This window comes from Amphiura filiformis, chromosome 15 (genome assembly GCF_039555335.1).
Source record: "Amphiura filiformis chromosome 15, Afil_fr2py, whole genome shotgun sequence".
Classification (NCBI taxonomy): Eukaryota; Metazoa; Echinodermata; class Ophiuroidea; order Amphilepidida; family Amphiuridae; genus Amphiura; species Amphiura filiformis.
Genome location: NC_092642.1, coordinates 37770434 through 37793291, shown reverse-complemented (window position 1 = coordinate 37793291; position 22858 = coordinate 37770434). Strand labels below are relative to the sequence as shown.

General features: G+C 37.2%; 2 protein-coding genes across 2 annotated transcripts; both read left to right on the top strand.

The window, feature by feature from the left end:
* Positions 1-840: 840 nt before the first annotated feature.
* LOC140170927 (polycystin-1-like protein 2) lies at positions 841-3462 on the top strand. Its single transcript, XM_072194124.1, has 2 exons — positions 841-901; positions 1537-3462. Exons 1-2 carry the CDS (start codon positions 841-843, stop codon positions 2742-2744), a joined length of 1269 nt encoding a protein of 422 aa, XP_072050225.1. The 3' UTR covers positions 2745-3462.
* Positions 3463-7457: 3995 nt separating this feature from the next.
* LOC140171588 (transient receptor potential cation channel subfamily V member 5-like) lies at positions 7458-22457 on the top strand. The gene is made up of 14 exons (XM_072194867.1): positions 7458-7888; positions 9526-9721; positions 10350-10657; positions 11654-11879; positions 12074-12189; positions 12542-12655; positions 13049-13159; positions 13537-13688; positions 15233-15342; positions 16138-16253; positions 17528-17677; positions 18810-18964; positions 20816-20912; positions 21700-22457. Exons 1-14 carry the CDS (start codon positions 7463-7465, stop codon positions 21793-21795), a joined length of 2373 nt encoding a protein of 790 aa, XP_072050968.1. The 5' UTR covers positions 7458-7462; the 3' UTR covers positions 21796-22457.
* Positions 22458-22858: the final 401 nt, after the last annotated feature.

Genomic DNA, 22858 nt, shown 5'->3' with positions numbered 1-22858 from the left:
TCACATGTTTTTTGTGTGGCTGGTATTAGCGTTGGCGTACAGTGGCAGGGACAGGAACGCGTATTATTTGACTAAGCATGCAAACGATCTATACTTTGACAACGACATTTACCACGAGGTAAGAATTCACACTAAACTACAGGGGGTGAGAGTTCATAAGGGCAATGTCGTGACCCCAGGTCACGCCATTGTTCGACCTAAGATTTAATTTAAGCCAAATGATATAAGTTATTCCTAACATTTCATGATATGTTTTTTTAAATATCGTTGAAAACACGATTTACGATAAATAGCGCCATCAGTGTTCACCTTTTCTTTAAAATGACGTAGTTTTTCAAACAACCGTGCGCATAATCCTTGTTTGTTTAGGTGTCCATCGGATAGTATGTAGCTAGTCTAAGAGCGCCTTTGATCATGCACAAAGAATAATTGACATACATATTCTAGATCTGTAGATGACTCAGGAGGATGTTTTAATGTGATGCGTAGATTTCTCAAAGTCAGCGTCATATTGGATAGATTTACCAAAGAATGGTTGTAAATGTTTGCCAAACATTTTGAATTTACGTTTATGCAAAATGTTTGTCAAAAGTTTGGCGAAAACGGCTATGTATATGTAGCTATATCAAAAAGTGGTACCTTATTAATTGTGCATCGTATTTTCATAAATATTATCTGTTACAGGACTTTGGTGATCTGCAGGGTTTTTTTGTTTGGGCAGAGGAAGTTCTTATTCCTTCCCTGTATGGAGAGGATTACGATCATGCATAATTATTCGTTTTTATTTTACAATTTGCCTTGAAATTATTTGCAAGTAATTAATATAAATTAGGTAGCGATATGCGATATGCAATCGTATCTACTGGGGGAGTTCGCCTCAGACAAGTCAGAGTTGGCCGCGGTAAGTTTTATTTCGTTTGTCAATGTTTCGCAGTATCAACTGGGTGAGCGGGTTAGCGCAGTGGAGTGGCGTAATAAAGGCAGGGGGCGCATGCCCTCAATCGATTTGAACATTTAGAAAATCCCATATGAAAATTCCGAAAAAGACTTGCGCTCCCAATCACGCCTGGTGCACCCCAATCATGGCCCCACCCAGTAGAATGCCTAACGTTACGCCACTGGATTAGCGGTAACGGTTCCCGGGTTCGAGCCACGGCCGTTCCCAGACTATTATAAATGTGTATTTGGTTTTCAGTAAATACAGCTCTCGCAGGTTTTCTCCGGGTTCTCCGGTGTCTAAAACTGGGCATTCTTCCCTGAGTATATTGGCCTGACTTGTTTCCCGTATTGAATATGATTTATAAAGGTATATTGAAAAATTGAGTAACCAATAAGCCAATAAAATCCACAACCCAACAATACCAAATCTTATTAATATTTCCTGAACCTGTCGTGTAGACGGTAAGTATACCACATAGCCCTGAAAGTTGGTCGCTTTTTCAACCAATTATGTAAATGATGGACTGTTTCTACTTCATTTGAAGGCTAATTGCAAAAACAGTAATAGTAAAACATATTTCATCGTTGATTTTTCAGAATCCTGCGGGGCGGCATCATATTTCAAAGAGATCATTGATTCATGCAATGCACCCTATTCGTTCAGCGCCGAGGACAAGAGTTCATACAACGCCAGCTCGTGGACATCCCCTGTCGACCCCTCTGAGAGTCACGATCCATGGCTGTATCACTCCCAAATCGCCGGGCATTTCTGGGGTTTCTTGAACACTTACGATGGTGGCGGGTACATGGCACACCTGAATGCGACGCCTAAAGAGGCTTTGCAAATGTTGAACCAATTGCGCGAATCTAGTTGGTTAGATGAGCTTACCAGAGCACTGTTCGTGGAATGGACCGTTTACAATGCGAATACAAATCTTTTTTGCGTAGTTACATTTACTCTGGAAATGCCTGGAACGGGCGACTTCATCAAGTATCCATTCATTCAGAGTGTTCGCCTGTATCGTTCTGTGGCTAACTTTCATCTCTTCATGTTTGTCATAGAGCTTATCTTCCTCATATACGTCTTATATTACACATACGTGGAAATATCGAATTTTCGTCAGCAAGGAAGAAAATATTTCAAATGTGTCTGGAACTGGGTCGAGTTTACATCAATCATGCTCTGTTATAGCATCATTTCCGTGTACATTTACCGCTTTGTAGTTATGAAGAGGCTGGACACGAGTCATAGTTGGGATGAGTTTGTCAGTTTTCAGCACGCGGCGAACGTAGCAAACGCTTTTATCTATCTATTCGCGTTTCTTGTGATTATATCAACGATAAAATTCCTACATCTGATGCGTCTCAACCCTAGGATGTATCTGCTAACTACCGCCATGTCGCTATCTGCTGCAGAACTCGTCGCATTCAGTATTCTGTTATTTATGTACTTGTGTTCGTTTACAGTTTTGGCCAATTTGTTATTTGGTTCGTATCTTTACAACTATTATAACTATAAACAGGCGTTCGCATCTCTCTTCAACGTCCTCCTCGGGGATATCGAATACGAAGAGCTACTTGATGTTAATGGATACGTTGCACCCATCATCGTTCTTACGTACCAGGCTATCGCAACGTATTTATTTGTGAACCTCTTTATAGCAGCTTTGAATGAAGCCATGATACAGGTACGCAGAAACCCAGTATACTCCGAGGATGGCAAACTTGGACTGCTTCTCATAGACACACTCCTGTCACTCCTTGGATTTGATAATCGAAGCCTTCAGAAACATTTGAAAGGATGATGTTTCATTTAGTACATTAAAAATCAATATTTGTTACCCTTGGCCTTTTGTAATATTACTGAACATGTTTATCAGAACTGTTATTGAAAATTATAAATAACATTTTCAACCTAGCTAAGGGACTGTTTCTTCCGCGTTCGTCTTTCGTCCTACGGCACGGCTGACTTTGTAAAAAATCTGCTAAATGCTATCCCATGCTCTAAATTACATGCTTTGATGACCAAGCTTGGTCAGCAGAACCACTGTCTAAGTTTAATATTCGATAATAATAAGTTTGATCCAGGGGCAACTTACACCCCTCCCTGTCCCCGGTCGGTACGCCTCTTGGGAAAGACTGGAAGTCAGAGTCATTACTCGGAAGTTTGACCCAGCAGAAATATTTTAAGAGTGCGTTGTGTTGATTCTTCAATAAAAACACTAATGACAAAAAGATATGACCGTTATCAGTCTACAAACCGCGATTTTTTGACAGGTACCACTGCTAGAGAATCACTCGCCGTTTTACCGCTGCTAGATAATCCCTCGCCGTTTACGATATATGAGTGGCTGTGGCAGAGCTTGTTTGTAATGTTTCTAGTTGAAGGCTAATAAAAAAAAGTAGAATACTTATAACAAAAATCATGTAAGAAACTCTGTCTTAGACGTCATGTTTGATACTAAAGACAGGGAGAGAAACTCTAGGTTAATTTTCATCCTAACTTGAAAAATATAGTAGATACTTGTGGTATTATAAAAATATAGTAGATACTTGTTGTATTATAACAATAAAGTAAAATATAGTAGATACTTGTTGTATTATAAAAATATATAGTAGATACTTGTTGTATTATAACAATAAAGTAAAATTTAGTATATCCCATAACAATCTGTATGTGGTCGCATGTTTATTTGAGTGAAATGTCTTTTAACTACTGGTAGAAGTTTTGAAAATATTTTTATGTACTTTCAAATGGGCTGAATAAGACTTTTTGGGGCCAACCAACCAGAGAACCAGGACTCGCTATACCGTCAACCCAGACAAACGAGTATCTATTATAGTCTGTCTCGTCTCAAATTGAGAGTATAACAACGTGTTGATTTTGCAGTGGCAGATTCGATTCAGTGCGTTTACGCGATTCACCCTTCTACGCTAGCCTACAAAGCAGCCAGTTTGGTTACGCTCCCTCCACACAAACAGTCTGCCAATGATAACGAACTGATCCTTTTTGATTGGCTAATGGTTTTTCTGACAACGTCATCCAGCTTGACGTCAAACAAAGCTTTCAATTGGCCGATCGGCTAGACGGCTACTTCATTATTCATGAGCAATATTTTGACCCGCCATCTCGCCAGCTGACAGAGGTCAATCAAGTTCCCGTATGTTCAGCTCTGCAGCTACATACGTGTAGCCAATCAGAAACGGCGTTATAAGTGGCCATTGGTAGACTGTTTGTGTGGAGGGAGCGTAACCAAACTGGCTGCGGAGGAGACTTCTACGCGTGTGTAGAAGGATTAAGTTAACACGCACTATTCGCTACTTGCACGGTTCCGCCATTATGCACTATGTGCGGGGAGAGCCTCGAACTGGCAGCATACATGAATGGGAATTGAACTAGTCATACCGTTCTGTGTAAGGTTACATAATTCTTCCTTTCATGTATGCTGCCAGTTCGAGGGCCTCCCCGCACATAGTGCATAATGGCGGAACCATGCAATAGCGAATAATGAAAGACCGAATTAAAAAGACTAGTAAAAATGACGTCCTGTCAACCAGACCAAAAATGCTGTACTGCTACGGTCTTTGTCCAAGTCCTGAAGGCTATACCTTCACTATCCTAGCTGATATGCTAGTGTTTTCTAAATGGTCTTCTATGATTACCGTAAGCTCCTCTTTTGGAGATCTCTTGAGCAAGCTTTCTGCTCCACTTGACAGACAGATAACACACTATGTTAGTCCAGCTAAATACCACAGTTCGTTGATGTTATGTTCTGCAACGTGATCTGAAATTGTAGACTTGTGTTGTTCTGAAACAGATGATAACCGAGCGGCTCTGGCGCATGTCCTTTGACTGATTTTATCGGATTCTTTCTGATCTCGGGGTATGGTGGTTATTCCATACATGCAGGGTATCTCAGAGAAATTCCAGCGGATTCTTAAGAAACACAGTGTCTCTGCAGCAGTGAAGCCACACACCCACTTAAGATAAAAGGGACATTAAAGTGAAACATCAGGATGTGTGTTTGAAAGTCCATGTCCCAATTGCATCCACACATATGTTGGAGAAACATGAAGACAGTTTGGAACAAGAATGAAAGAACATCAGAAAGAATCCAATAAAACCAGTCAAAGGACACGCACCAGAGCCGCTCGGGTATCACCCGTTTCAGAGTAACACAAGTCTGCTATTTCAGATGACGTTGCTGAACACAACCACATCATAGACTGGGAGGGGGCCAAAATTCTTCATCGGGAAAGTGATAAGTTCCCAAGATGGATAAGGGAATCAATCTAGATCAGGAGACGCAACGAGCAAGCTATGAACAATGAGGGGCGCAGCTTACTTTCTCAGTCATACATACAATCAGCTTATCCAAGAAAAATCAACTGGCAACACTGCAGCTAAGACAGCAAGTGCTAGTACTGGATACAGCTCGGTCAAGAAGAAGCAACCAGCCAGTAAGGTTGCGAAACGTTACTACTAATTGAGGGTTCATACCACTAAATCCGCCTGTGAAGCGGTTTCCGGTAAAAGTTTATCACGACTATAGTCCCAACTTTGCATAAAAAATGTGCAAAATCGGTACAATATTAACAATTTTAGTGTTGCAAATCGTGTTTTGCTAGAACTTGTGAATGTGATCTCTACTAATTTGAACAGAAAACGCTAAAATTTGAGTGATGTTTACGATGATGAGCGCATGAACACACGAGGTCAAAACGCGGTTAGCAGTCGGACGTAAACACGGGAAAATCTGGTCTTTTTATATAGCGCTATTTTTCTCAAAAAGTAGACCTAAAATATGGTGTCATTTTCAGATATGTTATGCAGAATTTTGTTCTGATTAAGATGATATCAAATATATATTTGAAGACCTGAGCGCAAGAAGACCGTAAGTCCACTTGGCCTCTCAACATATAGTACAAAGGTTATAAAACTTCTTCACAAGAATTCAACAATGTTTTCAAAAAGGTTTCAGAAAACGTTGTTCATAATGTTATTTGAAAGTTGACACAATTGTTTTTATCAATGTTTGACAGAAAATGTTTTGCAATAACATTTCGACAATATTGTTTTAGCATTTTTTGATAATAATTATTTCTTAATCTTTCCTAGAACCTCATTTTATAACATTAAAACGTTTGTATTTCGTATTGTCACATCCAGAAAGACGAAAAACGCCAAGTTCAGATATATTACAAATATTTATTATACTATCTATGTTAATCTCAAAAGTAGGGTAGCCAGCATGTTCAGGGTTTTGTAAGAACGGGATCCATTTTAACGAAAGAAGATCACAAAGTATAATTTAGTTCCTGAAGTTGCAAATATCAATTTGATGATAACATTATCTTGCAACATATTCGACAATATTGTGAGAAGTAGTTTTGTCAATAACTGACAATGTCACTTTACATGGCTGGCTAGATGCATTATACCAAATTATATGACCCTGAATTTGCTTCAGAATCCTTTGTGGTTGGAATTACCGAAGCATTAAAAAATAACGATAAGTTCCTACTATCAAGACATGTTACGTTATTGCTATACATAAAGTCACAACATACCTGACGCTTCATACTTACAGTATAGGTGTACTGATCTAATATCTGTTCCGAAAATCTGTCGGCAAGTATGACTCTTTTTATGAACTTTATTGAATGTTTTAATATTAAATACACTTTTGTTTCTTTTAATTAACAGTCATTTTTGGAATAGACATTCAATCCATAATGAGGCCGCCATATTTAGACATAGCAAATGTATGTATTTATGTGGGTGTGTGTGTATTTTAATACCCACACACCCAATTAAAATTGTATACGGGGGGTGTGTGCACGGGGTGCGTTTGTGATATGTGCATCACATGGGCTGGATGGGGTATGTATGTAGGATTGGACTTATGTGCGTGTTTTAATAAATTGATTCTGTGAAGTAAGTCAAATTCCACGGGATTCCACAAAGGTCAAAGGTTGAGATGTTCTTGATTCCTTACGCCATCCGACCGTTTATTCATACGATCGTACGATGGGGACATATTCACGTTGTCGTATATACCGCGTGATATGGTCAATTTCAACACATTGTGGCCAACGATGTAGGCCCTAAATCACAATCTCTTTTATCCAAACACTTGTCAATGGAAGAATATGTACCGCGCTATTCAACATGTACTTTCACTATCAAGTGGTGCTGCGATTAATCTTTGGCCGACATTAATCTAATTTACTAGAACAAATTATATGCTTCCAAAAGTCTTCCAAACTCTTCAAGTACATGTATGTCCTAGACCAGATTTGACTTTTTTTTAAGTTTTGGAAACAAAACAAAGAAACAAAACAACCAAACGAACGAACACACAAACATAGTTAACGATCACGATAAAACGTAAAAAATGTTGTTGTTTTTTAAACTATGACTATAATTGACCGGACTAATATAGTCAATGAATGGTCTTTAAAAGCTGGTTTCGTGAAATTCTGTCTACTCCTGTAGGAGAAGAAGCATGTTACCGAAAAGATGACTGAAACTAACCAAACACAAACCCCAGCCATGGAAACTACAGCCGCGCTACGCTTGGACCAATACCTCTGTGAACAATTCTTGATACCAATCCAAGATCTAATATCCAGTATAATATGGAGAAAAGATGACGATACTTGGAAACGACAAAATAAACACAGACACAATGCCTTGTACAAACTCGTTAACCTGCCCAATGTTTCTGACAAAGATGTTCCAGATTCAAATGGCAAGGATTTGTCCATGAAATATCTGAGAATTGTTAATGATCCTAGCGTGTATGATAAGTTTTTTGAGCTGCAGACCATGCTGAAGACCGAACTACTGGGATTTTTGTATGAAGGTGGATCGGGAGAACCGAGATTGGTTGAGGAAGAGGACTACATAGAGTATCGTACAAAAATAACGAAAGATGTAGATGTGGTAAATATGTATACTTCCATCTTCTATTTTCATATTTGGGCTGAGATTAGTCATTTAATTTTTTAGCACGTGTTAATATTTACACTATACACTAATAATTGCTTCAATTCCACCAAATAAAAGCATACTACCAATATATTCGTCTATAGTCATATAAAAATTAAGAAAATCCATAGTTTGACCATCTGTAATTTATATACTGACAGTATATAAATTAGCTACAAGTATTTCAATGGAGCTTCGACTTAGTTAATAATACTGTTTCCTTGTTTTTGGTCCCAATTTTTCATTTCAGAAATACTTTTAATACTTTTAATTATCATTAAAATGTTAATTTTAACGACTTATCCTTCACTTTTAAGGGATTTATACACCATTTTCATTTTTGTTTTCGCTGGGATCACTGAATGGGACTTTAAGGGGCATCAAGACACGTAGTTAGCTAGAATAGATTTTCCGAAACGTAGATCTTTTTATAGGCCCTTCAAAGTGTCCTTGCTCTCCCCATAAAATGGACCTTTGATGTTTGTTTTTTTTAATATCCACTAAAGAAAATAGAAATGTTTTTATTTTATCCACAAATTTGGAACTTTTTGCAGCCCCCTACATTATTTCTTATTGACATTCTAAGAAAAACGATATAGTTTTACTTACGCTCTGCATATTTTACGATAAGCACTCATGTCCCAATTTATTGGTTTATTTGTATAAGTATAAGAATATAGACAAGTACTTCTAAATCATTCTCAACTAATTATTAGTTCTGCTCGGGCCAAATAATACGAAAACAATTCTTGCTTTTGACGAAGTTGAGTTGTTTAAATCCACTGATAATAACAAAACAATGCCATTTTTGATGCCCTCCATTGCCGAAATTTTATCAAACAAATGATGTCACCACAATTCACACTTATTCTAGGTTACACAAAACTACTTTCCAGTTTGTTTGTACATTATTTCTGCTTTGAACATTAATAAACCGAGTCTGAACAGGTAACACTATGTCTTGAATTTCAGTCTTATCAATAATATTTGCTTCATATTGATATAAGCAACCCTGGTGGAAACCTGTTGTTAGGGCCACTGTCAATGTTTAGACAAGGGAACTTTCACACGTTCAGGTTTTGTGTGGAAATTGCTCCTACTCTTCGTGCTCTTTGATATTTATTCCTGCTCGAAGTTGTAACGCAACTTTAATCAATGGTAATATATGATGCTCAATTTTTTTTTAGGCAAACAATTTACAGGATGTGCATTTATTGGCAATGGGCAGGTTGAATTTATTGGCTGGGCAAAATAATTTACCTAAAATAAGTTTGCCTAAAATTCACCAAAATTACCACCATCGCCCTTTTCACATTTTATCAAAAAGGAGCCTGCGGGAACGTAAAATGTCGGTCTAGAAACCGTTCCAAACATAGAGTGAACATTATTTCCCATCCGCGCGTGACTCAGAGCCTGACTATTTATTACTGCCTTGAATTAAATGGCTAAAACTGGTAAAATGTGACTCTCGTCTTAAATCGATGCCAAACATGTTTGATACATGTCAGTCCCATAATGTCATATAATTCTTTGCGCGTTTTACAACATGAATATATAATCATAATTTGTTTCATTTTAATTTGCATATGAAGTACAAGGAAGACCCCATCAACCAATTCAAACCACACCAAGCATGCTGGGATATTAAGAAGCGAGGTGCTGATGGAGAAACGATCCTCCACCTTTGTTATCTCAACAATACTGATAACCACAAAGCGATTGCCAAAGCTTTACTGCAAGTCTACCCTGCATTGGTCTATGATATATATGAAGGCGATTACTACTTTGGTAAAGAGTTTCACTAATTTTTCGGACCTTTTTTTATATATATAATAATAAACTCCCTAAAATTCGTAGTATAATAAAATGACAGATATAGACAAATTTGATAATCCGTGATCGTGTCTAGAGAGCTCGGTGCTGCTGCAACAAAGATATTTCTTTCAAGACAAATATAGACATAAATCTTAAACCGATGTTATGGAATGTCCACGAAAACACAGTGCTATATTAAAAATGGGACAAAACGCACTCTCCCACGTCCAACGTGTTGGCACTTTCGTGCGGGGACAATGGTCGTGAGGTGAATATCTTTAAAATTACAATTTTGAAAATAATCAAGGTGTTTTTTTTTACTAATAACTTGGCTGAAGAAAGGTTGTGCCTATACGCCTTTGCAAAATGCACAATCGGTATAATGCATTCCATTGCACGTTATGCGATAAATTCATTGTAGTCATAATAGGCTACATATCGTCTATGGCAAGAAAAACCTCCTATGTGTCTTTGGCCCTTGAACATGTTTAAAGCAAAACCTCCTATGTAAGCTATTCGCAGTTTTTTAATCAAGTTCAAGGGCCAAAGAGGCATAGGGTGTTTTTCCTGCTTTATTCTAGAATTGTTTCCTATATTTTAGGTGAAAGCGCTTTACATATTGCGATCACTAACGGAGGAGACTTGGACTCCGTCAAGCTACTAGTTGAAAGTGGTGCCGAACTCGATAGAAGAGCCACGGGAAAATTCTTCAGACCTCGCAATACCAGTACATATGAAGGGCAGACTTATTACGGAGAGTATCCCTTGGCGTTCGCGGCTTCGACAGGAAACATGGAGATATATGATTATCTGATAGAAAAAGGCAACCACCCAGGAACTGTGGATCCTAATGCACAGGATTCCTATGGAAACACTGTGGCACATATGACAATCATTCATAATCAGAAGGTCAATATTTATTAATACTTGCTTTTGTTGTTTGGGGTCTTTTTTTGAAAAGACTGACCCTAAAAAAAGATTAGTGAAGAATAAAAATTCAAGCTTCAAAGAACAGTTCATATGCCAAAAAGGCATGCCCTGTTGGTTAAATACCACTAATTATGTATTTCACGGGTTTCAATGGAAAAGTGGCTAATTTCGGGTGGAATTTTCTCATATTCAGAACTCTCACAGTTAAATGCCACTAATATCAGGTGAAACTATATGATTTAGATGCCAAATGATCAAAAACTCAACATAGGTTGACCCTTTGTTTTAACGCACTGAACCGTAAACACCTTAAAATGGCAGTGCGCCCTCGAAACTGAAAGTTACAAATAAATATGGTAGTGCGAATATAATACTAAAAACTGAAGCCGTGCGTATGAATTTTGGTACTATTACAACAAAAAATGTCATATAATGAGTGAAAATATACCATTTTGAAGCATCAAACCCTATAAAGTACTTTTTTGGTTATATAACTTGATCAATTTCAGCGATTTTAATGCAGTCTTTTCAGATGCCATGCAAACAAATAGTTACTCGTCGTGTTTCCATGTATCGCCCAGGCTTATTAGTGGTATGTAGCCTATAGGGGTGGAAGTGCAAGTTTGTTTGTTTTGGGTTTTTTTTAGGGGGTGGCGGTTCCCGACGCCCATAAATTCAGGCTTCAAAGACCGACGCTATTACATTTCCTATTCTTAATTTATTATGACTACCACGTCTATCATTACTATTAAAATTAAAATTACTATTACAAAAATACTAATTAGTACTACAAAAACAGACAGTTCTGATCGTAGAAAGGAGATGCTTCCCGCAAGAAAACCATGAAAACCATGTTTGATCAAAGTGGGCATACAGTATTTGCCTGTTGCACTCTTAACAACTTAATATGGAAAATATGAGACTAGGACTTCAGTTTTCTTAACTATCCAGAATCTCTATTTTTCTTTAAATTAGACAATGTTCCATCATGTGATCAAGCATGCAGAGAAACCAGCCAGTTATATAATTAAAAACAACGAAGGACTTACACCCTTTCAGTTATCCTACAAACTTGGTCGTACCGAGCTGTTTACATACTTGCTTGAATTGTCATGCCAGACGCAATGGGTGTATGGTGATGTGGCGCATGTTGCGTATCCACTATCTACGCTGGATTCAATTGAGCCGAATGGGAAACCAAGTAAGCTAACGCATTTTTATTTACTTTGACATTTCCAGAAAAAAAAAATCATTATCAATTTTTTCGAAAGACTATTTTTGATTTTGATAGAATGGCGAGTGTACTGTAAAAAAGGGAAAATTGGACGCCTTATTCACAACTATGTGGATCCACCTATGTAATCATCATATTTTTGATAACATTTCTTCCCAAAGATCCAATTTCAGCTCTGAGGACAATTGTTCAACATGATAGCCTGGAGCACTTGAAGATGTTAGAGGTTCAGGTCATCAAGGACTTGCTGGATAAAAAATGGCAACACTGCTCTCGGGTAAGCTTTCATACTCGCCTTACAAGTTTTGTAACATCTTTATCAATATTATCTTTGGGTGTTTGCCACGCCTTATAATATTTGGTGGACTTTCTGTCCGAACTTATATAGTTTAATTTGACATTTAAAAGAATATCCACACTTCTACCAGTGGTCATTGTTTATAATTCAAACCATTTTCATTTTGCTGAATGGAAATATTACACAACCTCACAGACGGCTACCAGTCCGTACCATTCCCCACTACTTTTAACGCTCAAAATGTTCATTACCTCTTTTATCGGTTTGTGTGAGTTGACATTCTATTCCATTAAAGTGTGAGAGATAAAAAAAACACATTTATAATTTACAGACAACGTTTATTTACACGTTCTTCTGGACAATTCTCCATCTCCTGATGATGTCAGTAGCTGTATATTTACGACCTGAAGATGACCTACTGAATGTATCGAATGCAAGAAATCAAGTAAGTCCTGATAAATTGACCTTTTCGGTCAAATGATGACATCTCGGGTCTGACCGGAAGGAATTATGGGATTTACCGAAAAGGTCAACTAAAGTGGTACAACGTGGGTTTACATTCCAGTGAGATCGGCAATTCCTTCATTGAGGCATATTAAGGCAAGATCGAGTGGGTCGCCCACGACTACTTGCCACCTTTGTTTCATATAAACCACTAAGGTATAGGACATTTTTTGTTTTAGCTATAGCCCCCTCTCCAGAAGTATTTAATTATATTTGTACTTGCGCAAGTAGCATTTTCTGCCAATTTTATTGCACAATTTGTTGCCGTTCTTGCAAGTTATTTGATTTAGTAGGATATAATATAACATTGACTCAAATTTACTGTTCTATACAGTTACGAGTTGTTGCTGAAGTTGGTCTCATCATCAGCAGTGCCACGAAAGTGTACTTTGAACAACGTGAAGTTCGTTCACGAGAAGCTCTCACCGTATACTTTGAAAGTTTGGTAAGCGAGTCTGTCACAACTATACTGTATGTTAGTTTGCAACCCTTTTGTATCAAATTTCAAGAATATTAATTTCGTGACGTCGTTGAATTTAAAATTTATGATCGAATATTGTGGGTAGCGACCTGCAAGCCAAAATCTTACGCAAGTGAACATTTTAGTTGTGAGAATCAGTCATAAAATTCATTCAAGAAGCTATATAGATTGTTTTCATTGTCATTGTATTTATCCATATAGACGTTAAGATTGCATTGTTAAGATTCAGGGCGATTGATTGACTACTTAATTCAAGTTGATTCGTCAATTAATTGCTTGATTAATTACTTGATTCATTGGTTGATTGATTAATTTGCGACTTGTTCCTTTAACAAATACAGCGTGATTTGCCCTTCAAATGTCTGTTCATGCTTAGCATCATTCTACTGTTTCTCTGTATTCCATGCCGGTTTCTACATCTGAGGGGTGCCGAGGATATCTTGTTTATCATGTCTTTGCCAATGGCTTGGTCATATTTGCTTTTCTTCTTCAAGTAAGTATACATAATCTGCAAATATATAATCAATTTACGTGAAATTGTTTACGCCAGAAAGGATTTCCAATATATTCTCTAAAGAACAACTACCAAAGTTTTTTTTAAGGAAGAAAGAAGAAGACATCAATCAACTTTCCATCTTATTAGCTGCATTCCCAGCAAACACAAAACGTTTTCGACATCATTCGCAAAAGGTTATAAAGGTTGTCAGAAAACGTTTAAATGTCGGGTTATATAAAGGGTATATTAAGAGTATAAAACGTTTTCATAACCTTAAAAAACATTTTTGATATTCTACTGCTCAGCAAACAAAAATGTTTTACAGAAAACGTTTAAATGTCGGGTTATGTAAAGGGTATAAAAACGTTTTAATAACATTCCAAAAACATTCTTGAGAACTTGATACAAAACATTGTAAACAGAATGTTATTTTGGGGTTGAAAAAATATTTTGCGAAAAATGTTTGCCCAAAATATTTTCAATAACGTTTTAAAAACGTTTTCATGACCTTTATATAACCCGACATTTAAATATTATTAAAATGTTTTGAAAAAAACATTTTAAGAACATTTCTGTGTTTGCTGGTTTCAAATATTTTAACATAATGTTATTTAAGTATTAACACAATATTTGGCAAAAATGTTTGCAAAAATAGTTTACAATAACATTTTTTGAAAACATTTCAAAAATATTGTTGTAGTGTGTTTTAATACAAAACGTTTTAAAACTTTATCATGACCTTTATATAACCCGACATTTTAATGTTATTAAAACGTTTTTACCTAAACCAAAAGCCAAAATATAACTTCTTTAAAACGTTTTTAAAACGTTTTTGTATTAGCTGCATTACCTTTTCGCCGGTCACGATGAGGCCACTTAGGTATCCACTTTCCACTTCTAATCGTTTTTCTGTTCATTACGCTCATTTTGTTTTTTTCATTTGGCTCCAATATTGTTAATTACTTTTCCTTTTTGTCGACCTAATTCATTGGGTCGTCTAGTATCCCATGATGATTTTCTGATACACAATGGTGACCTGTTAAAACATATTAAGTGAGAGTTATATAGATTGTTTCAGTGCAAGAAAGGGGAAATATCTGAACAAAATGATTAGTAGTGCCATATCTTGATAAAAAATTATATCAAACAGTCAAAGATCTATTTGGAACCAGTTTTATGATGGAACAACTTATACATGATGGGAGCCATTCCATTTAAGGGATTTTTTTTATTTCGTTATCCTGTACCGTATCTGATCCTGGTTCATGACCAGGGGTCCATTTCACTAAACTTCACGAAGCATTGTAAGTCATTGTAAAATCCATTTCACTAAAATGACTTACGATTGGTACCCTTCGTAAGTAATAGGGATTTGCGACAACGACCCTTCGTAAAGTCTAGTAAAATGGTGTCGTCACTTGCGAACGGTTACTTGAGATACGAAGGGGTAAAGGTTTAGTAAAATGGACAATCTTTTGTACAATCTTTGTTTTTTTGCTTGTATTGTTTTACTTGCATTGTTAATATTAAATTTCTTTCAGGGGTTTCAAACGCCTAGGGACACTCATTGTTATGATTGTCAAGATGTTATCTGAGGACGTCTTGACATTTTTTATCATCTATGTCATCTTTTTGTTCACATTCTCGAAAGGTAAGTTTTAGCAGTTAGATGATACGACAGTTGTTTGAAGTGATCATTTGTTAATTTTTCAAAACATGATGTTTTTTAGCCCTGGAGAATACCAACAACCATCACACTAATATGTACGTATATTTCCAGCTCTTTTTGAAATAGATTTTCGTTTCTTTTCCACTTGTTATAGGGGGCCTGATGCAAAAAGGGGGGCCTGAAATTTTTGGCCCTACTAGGGGGGGGGCCTGAAAAAATGACCACAAATTTTCCTGGGAAAATTGAGTTTATATGCTTTTCAATGGGGTTGACCCATAATTTTCATGTCAAAAGGGGGCCCTGAAAAACTTTCACGATGAAATTGTTTTGCATCAGGCCCCCCTAACAAGTGTTTGTGAACGGTCCCTAATATAGGACATTCCTAACATTTCATGATACAAAGTTTTTTGAAAATTTCGTTGCTATTTGTTACTCCTTTCCTGATGTTTTAATCCCATTATACCAGTGTCTACCCCTGGTAAAGATGAAAACACGAGATGAATAGCGCCATCAGTGTTAATCTTTTCTTTAAAATGACACTTATTGGTTCGAAATATAAAATCGCACAAAGGAACGAAACTAACGAATTAGTCAACTAGTCAAATGAGTTACGTCATGTATTGTTTTAACGGAAAGGATGAGAGCACAGCAACACGGTACGAAACGTTCTAGGTAGCTGGATCAGGTTCAATCATTCCTTGGTAACGGTAATGGAATAATTTAACATTTTTATGTCTATTTACTTTGACTTCTATCTCATATTGTCTTCAACTGCAGCGTTTTACTACTTGTTTAAAGATGCCGACCAGCATGACCACAATATAGCAGATGAATTCAACACATGGGGAGATTCGGTCACAACTGTACATCTGCTATCATTAGGAGAGTCAGATGTAAGTAGCCTACATGTAATATAATCACAAAACATACTCAAAATTACGACCCGAATTTCGGAATTAATAAACCTAAAGAGTAACTATACAATATATCTAAAATCTTAAAGGAAGTCTCCGGCAATCACAACATTTTGCCTTATATGTTTAAAAATAATTATCAAGCACGAATCACGTGATTTTATTTTAAACAAACTCAAATTGGCCATAAAATGAATAAAAACAGCCCGTCTCTCAACACGCGATATTTAGAGAATAAACGATAGGAATTTTTATTTTGCCTATCCTCTACCGTGAGATAGACGACAGGCAGGTCCAATATTTTGAGTAGTGGATGCCGGCGCAGCGGTATCCACTACGATAAAAAATATTGGACCTGCCTGTCGTCTATCATAGGTAAGGATAGGCAAAATAAAAATTCCTATCGTTTATTCTCATTCTTAGTCAGTTAAATATTATTTTAATAACTGTAAACAATTTTTTTAAAGCAAAAACTAAGTTACCGTCATAAAAACTCCCCTCATTATGAAATGAACGAAACTTGTTTACAACTTCACGTATTCTGTTGCGCATACTGCTAGCGCGTTCGCGTATTCCGCACTAGTCTACGCATCTAGCGCGATACATACGCGCACATCTACACGCGTGTTACGCATTATCAAGACGCATGATGACGTGGGGTCGTCTACGGCCTGATAGACGGCACCCGAAATATCAGAAATGTGTCTACGAACTAGACCACTCCCACTGACTAAGAATGCAAATTCCCGGGCACTGAAATTGTCTAGTGCAATGAAGTCCCAGTAAATTACAATGAAAGCTGACGACAATTGAGCACAAATAACCATTTTTGAGTCCTTCAGTTGATAATATTATAAGAGAGCTCGCGATTTCCAAACGCAGGTATCAAACTCCCGTGCATCTATTCAAAATCACTCTCATGTGACAGGATTTTGAATAGATGCACGGGCGTATGATACGTACGTTTGAATTTCGCAAGCTCTCTAATACCTGATAGTAGAAAATACAGATTACACAAAATTCACTAATATTAAAATGTAGAAAACATTTTAGTAGTTTTCAAAAATAAAGAAATTCACAAGAAATGTTAGAATTTTAATGAAATTTTACAAATAGATGGAGTGAAGACTTATCTTAAATTGTCCTACGATATGAATTAATACCCAATTTTGATTTGCTATTGTAGCTATTTTACTGCAAGCCATATTAGCCAGCCGTACGGAATCACCTTAATATTAATTTAACTTTTACAGGTTGGTGCTTTGAAGCATTGTCGTATACCATCCATCGCTTACATCGTGTACATAATATTCTTACTACTGGTAGCTGTTTTGTCATTGAATATGCTCATTGCTATGATGCAACGATCGCATGAGAGATCACTGATGCAATGGAGAAGGCAGGTAATACGATTCTTCTTCTTTGTATGTGACATATTATGTGATTTTAACCTAAACCATATTTGGGTAAATCGATTCAATAGATGCATTTTCTTATCTGCTGCGACCTTTACAAGCGAAGTTAGAAGCATTTAAATGGCCTAAGGTAGCATTTTAAACGTGATAAACTGTCCTATACAAGGCGAAAAGATTGCCACGAGACAACACAGTTTCGTCGGTTTCATTTCAGTTTTCTCTTCTCTGTAGTACTATTCACAACTTTTATCCTCAATCTCACCATTGCTTTCAATCGATTGATGCACCATGCTTCACACAATTGGTTTTAAATTTAAACTGGGTCAACGTACGTCGGCGTATACAAAAAGAAACTAACAGCTCTCTATATCAATGTAACAGGAATAACTACCATAGCAAAAGATGAAAACAATTTTTGAATGTACTATTCAATAAATACTTAAAGTGAATGAAATTTATCTAAAGAGTTCCTATCCTTATCTGTATAGTGTTCAATGGCATAAGGATTTGGTCAGGTTTGCTGATCTTGGTATGTCGTGCCCATGTGTCACGTGCGTTTTTATAAATACGTATTTATATAGTCGAAGGTAGCTGTTCGAGGACTGTTAAATGTCAAAACTATCATTTTTTAATTATTTGCATTAACAATTGTATTATATATCTATCAATGTAACAGGAATAACTACCATAGTAAAAGATGAATGCAATTTTTGAAAGTACTATTATGATATTTATCTAAAGAGTTCCTATCCTTCTCTTCAATGTCATGAGGATTTGGTCAGGTTTGCTGGTCTTGGTATATCGTGCCCATGGGTCACGTGCGTTTTTATAAATACGTATATAGTCGAAGGTAGCTGTTCGATGACTGTTAAATGTCAAAACTATCCTTTAAAAAAAAAATAATTTGCATTAACATTTGTATTATATCGCGAATTTAAAACAAACTGATAACGTTCGTATTTAGAGTGCAACTTTATGTGTCTGATGTGCTCTCAGGTCCCACAATAATACTGTGCAAACGTTGCTACCCGATCCCTTAACGCAATTAGCAAATTTTCCCAAGCCCATTGGGAGAACAAAATCGTATTATTTTATTGCTTTCACTATTTTTTAACTTTAGTGGGCGATGCTTGTATTAAACATGGAGAAATCTATCAGCAGAGGAAGATTAGCCAGTTATTACCAAACATATTCAACAGAAATTAAGATGTCATGGTCAGAAGCACTAAAGAAAGGTCTGCTATCTTCAAGTGAACTAGAGAACTTTGATAGTGGGTAAGTTGACTCCCATAAATCTGCGACCATCTTACTAGGAGGGTTGATATATAGAAAGAGGGGAAATAGATTACGTAACGCATTGTTCCTTTGATGCCGATTTGATTTGCCGACAGGTTGCAGGCTATTCATAAAAGTGGTACCATTGTTTCGAACAAAGGGGTTCCGCCATTAAATTGGTCACTGATCCGGCAGCATATTGACGCTTTACACAGCAAGCAATTATCAATAAGTGACAACAATAAAGTCATGTGTAAGCGCACCACTTGAAAAAGTGGTACCATTGCCCGCACGTATCCCAAATGTATCTTTGTGCGGTCTTATGTCTATAAAGCAGGCTTTAGTTGTCGATGTACACTTCTTTATCACCCACCCACCTGACTTTAGGCGCTTCATTTAAATAAACCAAATGCCCTTGTTTATCGATCAGAATGCATTTAGGCTGCCAGGTCCACTATGTCTATAATACTGTATAATGATAATCGCTATATGCCAATGTCATCTTTCCTATATGCTAGAAGGATGGTTTATTCATCTTTGTTGATGAGTGTCTCTGTTTCTGTCAGGTGTGTTTCGCAGAGGCCAAGGATGTCAAGACCAAATCTTCTAACTTCGTCACGGATGATTTCCCAATGACCTTCCGTCTTTAGCGTCCTGACATTCCCGGTTCCTACATTAATACCACTGGAGCTACTTTTCTTTGTAGGTTCCTCGACAGCAGTCTTTTGTTAGAGTTTGCGGTTTTGTCACTATTGGCTTATTTGTCACAGTGCGGTTCCTTGTATTTGAGGCCTGCTCAGCTGTGGCTTTTGTAACATTTTGGCATTTTGTCGCCACATGCAGTTATTGTTGCCTACACGTATGCACACAACACAGGGGCAATTGACCCCTACTGGTAGCGCTGTGTTGTAGATGAACTAGTTAGCGTCATATATCAAAAAGTATAAATGCTATGATTTTAGTCCTTGCTCTACGTTTCAATTCAATTACTTATTCTTTTCAAAATATCTGAATTTTCAACCCGGTACAAGCTTTAATAACGGGGGACCATTCATTTGTATGAGAAAGAAATCCTACCATCTATCCAAACTCCCGTGTTATTCCAATGCACATTTTGCTTCACAGGGCCGCCCTGGCTTGGTCGCATTTGGAAGAGGGGTGTCACGAAACCGGACAAATTTAGTACTTTCTAAGTATGGTTTATTCTCTACATGTCAATCTTTAAATCATTAGCATAGTCCTTATAATAACGCCTTGATGAGTAAATGACAGCAAACCAGTGAAAAATACCCCAAAACTCGGTCAGTGGAGCTCCGCCCGTACATGTCAATAGCGTCATTATCGATTGGATTAGTCAACCGTAGCGGACAATCCGATCGCTCATTGGATTAATATTATCACGTGGTAATAAATTTGCATTGGACAATCGATTACTATAATGGTTTAGTACTGCATATCTCGGTTTAATCTTTACAAAGCGGGTTTATGGCTGGAAAGGTCACGATAAATTTGCCGTGGACATAACTGCACTATGGACTTCCGGCTACTTACGCTGATCCTGGTTGTCTTCCTTGTATCTTCATCTGGCTGTACCTGTTGAGATGGCAACCAATCATCCGGCTGATTCTTAGCACCCCTGCCACTCTGTTGCCGACGAGCAGCCACCGGGACTAGGGGCCTTTTATTATTATTATTATTATTATTATTATTATTATTATTATTATTATTATCATTATCATTATCATCATCATCATCATCATCATCATCATCATCATCATCATCATCATCATCATCATCATCATCATCATCATCATTGTTATGGTAATTGTTATTATTATTATCATTGACAAGGAAGGAAAACTGTTATCCTATCCGTACCTTACTGGTTACCAAGCAGCTTCCCAAGACTCGGGCTAAGACTAAACGAGATGCGAAGCACAAATGGAAGGTAATTAAAGCATAACTTACAGATATTCATAATCATGTTATTTTAAGGGAAATTTTTAATAAAAATTCCCGTCCAGGTCCGTGCTAAGCCACCAATATTGGTTTCTTTGACTTGCATATTTTGAATCATTTCAAGCAGGGAACTTTCTTTACTATTCGGGAAGGACGAGTGACAAAAAGCCCCGCAAATTCACTATCATATCTATGACCTGACGTCCTGAATTGGCATTAGGTCAGTATCTTTCCCGGCAGTCAGCATAGCCAGTTGCGTGCAGGGGACAGAGTACCCTCCTGACAAAAATGAAAGAGAAAAGTCCCCTCCCCCTCAAAAGAAAATCAGGAAGGCAAAGGAACAGAAAAGGGCAAATGCAACCGGCAAAAAACCCTCCCCTTCCCCAATTTGTATTTTGCAACCCCCTCCCCCCCCTACCAAGAAAGCTGTCTACGCCACTGCTCCTCGGCATGCTTCTCGGCATTCACACATTATGTACATTTTGTCACATTATTTTGATCAGTATGGTATAAGAACTATTTATACAACGTAACTGATGATGCGGGATATGAACCTCGTCAACCTCCTGGTTATATGAAGCCGGAACAAACATTATCATCAGACCGTCCAACAGAAAATAGTTGTAATTATGGACCAGGCATTAGAATGAACAAAATGGCCGTGGTTGTATATATCATTCCCAAACATTGCAGTGCCCTTATGAACTCTCATCCTCCTTTTCAAGTCATCCAATTCAGATTGCTCTAACATCGTTCCTTATTTAAATTTTACACAGTGGTGTTGTAAGGTTCTGACAGGAGTTTTGAAGAAGAGAAGGATGTTCTCTGATGATATTCAGGTTATGAAGGAGAACTTCGGGAATGCTCTCTGATACAAGGAAAGAAGAACATAGCGGTGTATATAATAATAGGCATTACGTGTGCAAAAAGTGAAAGCACCAATCACCTGATCACCCGAGCATGCACACAGAACAGTATAACTTCGGCACAGCGGCGGCGGAACGATTTTGAAAGTGGGAGCAGTCCGTGACGGATGTAGAAAATGTGAAAGGGGGATATCTGGGGGATATGCCCCCTCAGAAGTGAGAAACTTTTGCAATATAAAGGCCCAATTAAAGCCATTTGGTGGACCATTTTGTAACTGTTATTGTGTACACTGTAAAAATTTGACCGTAATTTTTACGGTAGAATACCTGGCAACTAAGTTGCCAGCATTCTACCGTAAAAATGACAGTTGTTGCCGTAACTAAACACTGCACATTATACGAAATACCATTTAAACACAATCTGTCAGGACAATACAGCTATTACTTTTTAAATGATTAGAAGATGCAACACTTTAACACACACAACAAAATAAACAAATACAGTCTAACGGTACTAACATGCCTATATTTTCAGTGAAATAGTAATTCAATTTTACGGTAAATAACCGTAAAGTTTACGGTAAAGTGCCGTAAAATAACGGTAATATTTTACAGTGTACAATATATTAGTGTAGCCGCAAATTGGTGAAATGAAGGCAGAATTAAGCCTTAAATTTTTCGAAGACCACCCCCCGGATTTTTTATAAAGTTTCGGGTGTCTAAAGCAGAAACGAAAAGGGCGACTTAATTATACGTAGTGGGTGTCTGAGAGGGAATGTTCCGACTGAGAAGTATGAAACTAAAGGCCCAATTAAAGCCATTTGGTGGACTATTTTGGCACTATTATTGCGTACAATACTTCGAAAATTCCGAAAATTAGTTAAATGAAGGCCCAAATTGAAAACATTCGTGGACAAGTTTTCACTATTATTGTATAAATTATTGTTTTAAACCTTGTATTGAGTGTCCAAAGCAGAAGCGAAAAGTGAATACCCATATAAACAGTGGGGCAAAATTTATAATAAGCGACGTCTTTATGGCCGTGGTTTATAGACAAAATCATAACCAT